The 7,986-nt window shown below is 35.1% G+C and overlaps 1 protein-coding gene across 2 annotated transcripts; it reads right to left on the bottom strand.

The window, feature by feature from the left end:
* LOC107609908 (protein ELF4-LIKE 4) lies at positions 161 to 1,634 on the bottom strand. 2 transcript variants are annotated; one of them, XM_021107525.1, is made up of 3 exons: positions 1,524 to 1,634; positions 928 to 1,491; positions 161 to 614 (listed from the first exon to the last, which is right to left on the bottom strand). In XM_021107525.1, exons 2-3 carry the CDS (start codon positions 1,386 to 1,388, stop codon positions 563 to 565), a joined length of 513 nt encoding a protein of 170 aa, XP_020963184.1. In that variant the 5' UTR covers positions 1,389 to 1,491; positions 1,524 to 1,634; the 3' UTR covers positions 161 to 562. The 2 variants fall into 2 exon arrangements, with proteins under 2 accessions (XP_020963184.1, XP_016167451.1); XM_016311965.2 differs by lacking the exon at positions 1,524 to 1,634 and having other exon boundaries at positions 928 to 1,517.

Here is a 7,986-nt window from a genome sequence, read left to right on the forward strand (position 1 = left end):
AGCAACTACTCTCATGAAGATGCTAAAAACATTTTTTTATGATAATTTTTATTTAAAAAATGTGATTTATTTATTTAACATTTTAAATAAAGATAATATTTTTATTTTAAATAAAAATCAAACCCTACAACTTATCATTCAATAGTCAAAATAAAATATCTTCACATAATGACAATCTTAAAATCTTCATTAGAATAGCCATCTTTAAATATACTCTCTAAAGCCTCTACTCCAATTACCAGAATCTCATGGAATCAAATAACCAGTAAACTTGACCGTAGTATATCAACTCATGATCAAAATTTTAAAAACGCAAACAACAGCAATAACAAAATAAGTAAATTAAATAACTAAACAACCCATGAGCCAAAGAGACATAAACTCAAACAGGGTGGACCGGCCATGATCATCTTCTCCATGATGAGCTCAATAATGTTACAGGTTCAATCCTTGTATCTCTCTTCTTCACCTATCTAGAAGGGCCTCCATTGAAACACAAAGAAACCATGAAGATGCAAAATTAAATCAATACATCAAAAGTACCTCTTATATCAGCACGTGGTCAAGGAAGGTAGTATGGATGAACTCTCACAGCCATCATCAATTCAACAATCCTTACAACATAACAACCAATGATCAAACATCCATTGCACAAAAGCAGAACACAGAATAGCCACCGATAACAACAGTCACTCACTTCATTATTTCAAACCACACTAGAAGAATGCAATCTCAGTATAACACACAGTTCTCTATAATTTCACACACACTTTTAATTGTATCAAAAAAAAAAATGAAAAAATTCACTGACACATCAAAGCAAAACACCTTACACCTCACAGACTAAAAACTGATCCAAGAGCCCTAACCAACTGAATTTATCAATCTCAGCAAAACAAATATAAAGAGAAACAAAGAAAGAATTACTCCGATTTCTCCTGCACGAGCTTTTCCGAGTCAATCTCACTGGTTTCTTCATCTTCGTCCTCGTCGCTGCCGCGGTTCTTGCCGCTCACGGTAACGGCAGAGACGGCGGACGCAGCGCGGCGCTGGCGAACAATTCCAGAGAAGCTTGTAGACATATCGGAGTAGATGGATAGAACCTTCGAGATGTTTCCGCTGATCTGACGGATAAGACCAACGTTCTTCGCCATGTTATGAGGGATCTTCGACTCGTGGTTGCTGTTAACCTTCTGAATCAGCGTGCGGTTCTCGTCCAGCACAGTTTGCGCCTGCAGGAAGCTCCGGCTCAGCGTGTCCCATGCCTCGCCGTCACACTCTCCTTCGTCTTCCTCTTCATCACCGGAAACTTCGGCCGCCTCTCCGCCGGCAGCATCAGCCGCCTTGGTAGGCCAGTCAGGCTTCGTCGTCGCAGCGGTTTCGTCCATCTCCGGCGTTAAACATTCCGTTCAAAATCCTCTCTCTCTCTGTTTAACAGTTGAAGAAACTTTTTGAGGAAAAAAGAAAACAACGGGTTTATAGCTGGGCGATTTTTTTGTTTGGTGTCTTTATAGCTGGGCGATTGACTTGAGAGACGACAATGGCGGTTTTTTTTTATAGCTTAAATTGGGAGATTGGTGGCGGTGACAATGAAACTTGACGGTCCAGTGAGTGTTAAGTAAATTTTTCAAAGGTTTTAGGAGGTGGCCACTAATGATTGGGCCTGTGATAGATTTGGGTGACGGTAGGTGGAGAAATGGGATTTGAAATATCTTTTGGTGGTTTTTGATACGATGATGAATAAAATAGTCTAAATTAATAAATATCTTTGGGTGATTTACTAATAAATATTTGGAAAAATAAATATCTTCGGAGCAGACGAGCTGAGATGGACCGTTGGATTAAAGGATCGGAGAAAGTAAAATTAAAATAAATTTAAATAACAATGCCAACAATGCTAAAAGCGCAAATTGTAGACCACATTTAAAAGAGTAATGTTGCATATTTAAATTTTTGAGAAAAGGATAAATTAATTATTGACTTTTTATTTCGTGGACATTTTAGTCTCTAACTATTGAAAAATACTTTTAAATCTTTGATGTCCTTAAAAATTAGATGAATCAGTCCCTCCGTCCATAAGCCACAAGGTTACGGCTGCTACTATTATTGTCTTGGTGCTTCACTCTTAATGTAAGGAAAATCTACCACCATCACCAAAGTTGGAGTCTTCCCTTCACAGTTTGTAAGTTTTTTGATATCTTCTCTCTCTACTTTTCTGTTTTTCTTTTATGGAGAGTCTTGAGAGTATTGACAATTCCTATAATGAGTTTTGATGGGAATTAAGAACATGGCTCAAAGTTTCTATCTTTATTAGAGGGTTGTGATGGATATCTTTGGTGTAGTTTAGTTTAGTTTCCGGAGTTGTTAAGTGGAAGTAAAAGAAGATAACTTTGTGAGATCTGGGGCTGGTTCCTTTCCAGCTAGGCAAATTTTGAGAGCTATATCCTTTTTTGTTGTTAACTGTTGTGGAGAGCTTGTATTATGTTGTCAGGGAGATAGAAAAGTTCGTTGAATTAGATTGGATTTATTGTAGTTATAGTTGTAGTTTAAGACAATATTTCCAATCCATGAGGTTTGCTTAGATCTAACCAAACATGAAGTTCCCATAGCATGATTGAGACTATGTTAAGTTTGAAGTATGGTACTGAAAATGACAGAATGAGGTTTTACTAATAGCTATGATATGATTTATTTGATATTGTGAAATTGAGGGTTAGGGTTCATGAATGGGGAAGAAAATGTTGAGAGAACCTGGTATTTTCTGAATTTCATGCTAAACTGTCTAACTTTGGGCATTCTACTATGCCTTGTACAACTCTTCTCCTCACCACCAGCCACCACTATAAACGAACAACCCAAACGAATTTGAAGATTAGGGTAGCACACAAAACGACGTCGTTTTGAGTGACAGGGACTTATGTGTCCATTTTTAAAAAGTTCCATCTCACTAACGTGCCACGTGGGATGTCGTGATGCCAGGTAAGCAAAGGGGGAGCCACGTCAGTCTTTTCCGTTGGGTCTGATGGTGGCTTACGGACGGAGGGACTGATTCGTCTAATTTTTAAGGACGTTAGGGACTTAAAAGTATTTTTCAATGGTTAGGAACTAAAATGTCCACAGGGTAAAAGGTTAGGGACTAATTTGTCTTTTTCTCTAAATTTTTTTACTAGGGAATTGGTAGGAATGAAAATTCTGGAAGAGATGGTCAAACTAGTTCCTAAAAAATCATTCGTTTTTTAAATTGGTATTTAAAAGATTTTTTTAATCAAAATTTATTTTTTAAAAATTTTAAATTAGTCATGTTAGTCCTTCTGTCACTTTGTTTGTTAATGGTGTCAAAATTTGTTAATGTGACATGTTAAGTGACATCTCAACACACACCTAAAAGTCTTAATTAACTATTAACATGATTAGTTTATGAAATTAGATAAAATCAACTCTAAATTGATGGATTCCAATGTCTCACGTTCTCTCCACAATTAGGTTTTGATTTGATCTAATTTCATAAACTTATGATGTTAATAGTCAATTAAGACTCTTAGGTGTGTGTGTTGGAGTGTCATTTAATGTGTTACACTAGCAAATTTTGACTCTATCAACAAATAAAGTGATAGAAGGACTAATATGACTAATTTAAAATTTTTAAAAGACGAATTTGATTAAAAAAAATTTTTGAAAACCAATTTGAAGAACGAATGATCTTTTAGGGACTAATTTGACCGTTTACTCAAATTAAATAGATAGAAAAATAAAAATTAAATTAACACAATACAATTCAGAACATTATATCAACGTATTAAGTTCTGAGTTAGTTTTGCACATATTTTTTATACATTTTAAATATTAAATTGCTAATTTTTTAATTTAAAAATTTTAAATCGTTAATTTTCTTTTAAAATTGAATATATAAATATAAATAACCATACGAGTATAATAATATAATAATATAAGTACGTTTATTTGTGTTGAATTAAACTAAATAATTAATTTAAATTATATTTATCAAAATTTGTAATTTCAAAATTTAAATTATTTGAATAAAATTGGATAAAATAAAAAATAAAATTACACCCGAGATTTTTTAAAGTGTTACACAATTTATCTTTTTGTGTCTTATTACTTAGCTTGTTTACATTATTAATGATTTAATTATGAATATATCTCTTTTATGCTGTAAACGAGATAAGACACATACACCTGTGAATATAGCGCAGGTGCATGCCTATTATGTAACAGTGTAAACGAAATATGTTAATACTGTAAATGAGATATACTCAAATGGGACTTATATAACCAACTCCTTTCTAGCGCCCCTCATTTACCATTTTCATTTCTTTTTGGATTCTTTTCTCCTTTTTAGAGTCTTTTTTTTGACATATTTGAGTTTGTTGGACATTATGATGCGCACAGATGCACGATTAGACAATATTAATAGGTTGAACATGACGTGGCATATTGCTGGAATGATCGACTTCGAAACTAATGTTATTATTTTTCTTCTTTTAATGAAAAAGCATATAGTTAAAGTAGTTTGATTGGTTGTATTGTAATATATACGACTAGAATAGTGATGCGTGTGCATCATTGGTGGTTTTTAGTTAGTATTTTAGTAGATTTTAGTTAAATTTCATACAAATTTAATTTAGTCAATTAAAAAAAGTAATTGCATGAAATGTCCTTGCTGAAATGAATTCTCAAGCATAAGTTGGAGTTGTAGCTATTTCATGAGTATACAAGGTGAATATGATGCAATAGATAATACTAAGAAAAATTGTGATTATAAGCATTGTCATTACATTTAGTATATTAAATCATCTTGTATATTACTTTGATGCATTATTGGTGCACGGAATTGTGATCACACTTTTCACAATTTCGGTACAACTAACCATCAAGTGCACTGGGTCGTCCAAGTAATACCTTACGTGAGTAAGGGTCGATCCCACGGAGATTGCCGGCTTGAAGCAAGCTATAGTTATCTTGTAAATCTTAGTCAGGAGATTCAAATGATATGAATGATTTTGTTTATGAAAAGTAAATAACATGAAATGAATGATACTTGTGATTCAGTAATGAAGAACAGATTGAGGTTCCGGAGATGTTCTGTCATCCGAATCTCTGCTTTCCTACTGTCTTCTTCTCCAAACACACATGGCTTCTTCTATGGCCGGCTGTATGTTGGTGGATCACCGTTGTCAATAGCTACCATCCTTCCTCTCAGTGAAAATGGTCCAGGCACGGCTTCTGTACGGCTAATCATCTGTCGGATCTCTCGTCTCGGATTAAAAATACCAGGCACAGCTACCGCACGGCTAATCATCTGTCAGTTCTCACTCGTGTCGGAATAAGACCTCTCTGTCCTTTTGCACACTGTCACTGCACCCAACATTTGTGAGTTTGAAGCTCGTTTGTTCTAGCCTTCACCACGAAGGTTCTGATCTCATGGGTTTGAATGCTCTGTTGTCAGGAGATGCAAGTCAAACTCGTAGATTAGAAACCCAAGAGATACGCACTCAAGCTGTCGCCCAATGACTACGTTGAGCTCAGATAGAACGGGAGTGATTGTCAAGCACGCGTTCATAAATTTGAGAATGATGATGAGTGTCACGGATCATCATATTCTTTATATTTAAGTACGAGTGAGTATCTTAGAACAGAATCAAGCGTGATCGAATAGAAAACAATAGTAATTGCATTAATCCATTGAGATACAGCAGAGCTCCTCACCCCCACCTATGGGGTTTAGAGACTCATGCCGTAGAAGATACAATATGAGATGTAAAATGTCATAAGTCCTAAAATGAATCTCTAAAAGTAGTTTTTATACTAAACTAGTAACTTAGGTTTACAGAAAATGAGTAACTAAGTGCAGATAGTGCAGAAATCTACTTCCGGAGCCCACTTGGTGAGTGTTTGGGCTGAGCTTTGAAGCTTTCACGTGCATAGGCCATTCTTGGAGTTAAACACCAGCTTGGGTGCCAGTTTGGGCGTTCAACTCCAGTTTTGGTGCCAGTTCCGGCGTTTTACGCCAAAAAAAGGTCTCTAACTGGCGTTTAATGCCAGTTTGAGCCATCAAATCTCGGGAAAAGTATGAACTATTATATATTGCTGGAAAGCCGAAGATGTTAGCTTTTCAGCCCAATTGAGAACGCGCCAATTGAACTTCTGTAGCTCCAGAAAAATGCGTTTGAGTGCTGGGAGGTCAGAATCCAACAGCATTTGCAGTCCTTTCTCAGCCTCTGAATCAGATTTTTGCTTAGGTCCTTCAATTTTAGCCAGAAAATACCTGAAATTACAGAAAAATCCACAAACTCATAGTAAAGTTTAAAAATGTAATTTTTTCATAAAAACTAATAAAAATATACTAAAAAGTAACTAAAACATACTAAAAACTATATAAAAATAATGCCAAAAAGGGTATAAAATATCCGCTCATCAATTATGTTGAATGTTTGATAGGAAAGTGAGAAAAAGCATGTAGAGCACAAAATACCCTATGAAGCATGCAATTGATACACTGAGTAATGAATCCATGAAGCAAGCAGTATAAATGTATTATGATGGATCCATAAAGGCAAGCATGCAAGAAACAATGAAGACAAGGTGATGGGATTGAAATTAATAACTTGGCGTTCTTGTCTGGCGCTCTTGTGGCAAGAGCCAGCACTTCAAGCACATCCATGCTGGCGCGCTTGTGGAGAGCGCAGTGCTCTCCTGGAGCATGCTGGTGCGGAATTTATAAACCACAAACTAATCGGCAAGTGCACCGGGTCGTACCAAGTAATACCTCAGGTGAGTGAGGGTCGATCCCACGAGAATTGATGGATTAAGCAACAATAATTAAGTGATAAGCTAGTCAGGCAAACAGAAAATAGTGTTTGAAATTTCAAAGGCATTAAAAAGTGATTAAGAATTTTAGAAAGCAAGCAGTAAATGAGCTGTGAAATATATATAGGGAAACAGTTAAGGCTTTAGAGTTATCTATTTTTCTGGATTAACTTTTCTCACTAACTATTTTAATTATGTAGGATTTAATTTATGGTAAACTATATGTGACTAGACCCTAATTTACTAACTGCCAATTCCTTGGTCAATTAATTCCAATTAGAAGCTACATGATCAAATTCCAGTTTATATGCCACAAAAACTCTAATTACCAAAAAATAAAAGGATTATATGTCACGTATCCCGTTAAATCCAGATAATTAAAATTTAGGAGAATATGTTTTCAAGCTGTTGTTCAAGTAAAGAGCTTTTCCAAGTTTTACAAGAACTCAAATAGAAAGAGGGTCATACTTCCATTCCACCCAAATTCATAAGATAAAGAGCGAAAATGATTCTTAAATTATAAATCCATGCATAAATTAAAATAGAAAAAGCAATAAAATCAATCCATACAAATAGACAGAGCTCCTAACCTTAACAATGGAGGATTAGTTGCTCATGGTTCAGAGTAGAAAATAAGGATTGTAAATTGGAATGGAATAATGTTGTGTTGGAATCACCCTGTTGGCATTCTTTTTATATCTAATCCTCATTAATTTAAAATCTATCTTGAACTAAAAATAATATCTTTTCCTAAAAATAAGATTTGAACTTAAATTCGAATTAATTAACAAGTCTTCAGCTGATGGGTGGGGACCACTTGTTTTGTCCATTCTGCAGCTTCTAATCTGGGTTTTCTGGGCTGGAAACTGGGTCAAAACAGCCCAGAAATCGTTCCCAGTGTTTTTTTGCGTTTTTTACACGTGGCGCATGTCACGCGTACGCGTCGATGGTCCTTTTCGTAAGTCACGCGCACGCGTCGGTCACGCTGATGAGCGGATAATTTATACGCTTTTTGGCATTATTTTTAGTATATTTTTAGTATATTTTAGTTAGTTTTTATTATGTTTTTATTAGTTTTTAATTAAAAATCACATTTCTGTACTTTACTATGAGTTTGTGTGTTTTTCCGTGATTTCAGATACTTTCTGGTTGAAATTG

Source organism: Arachis ipaensis, chromosome B07 (genome assembly GCF_000816755.2).
Source record: "Arachis ipaensis cultivar K30076 chromosome B07, Araip1.1, whole genome shotgun sequence".
Taxonomy (NCBI): domain Eukaryota; kingdom Viridiplantae; phylum Streptophyta; class Magnoliopsida; order Fabales; family Fabaceae; genus Arachis; species Arachis ipaensis.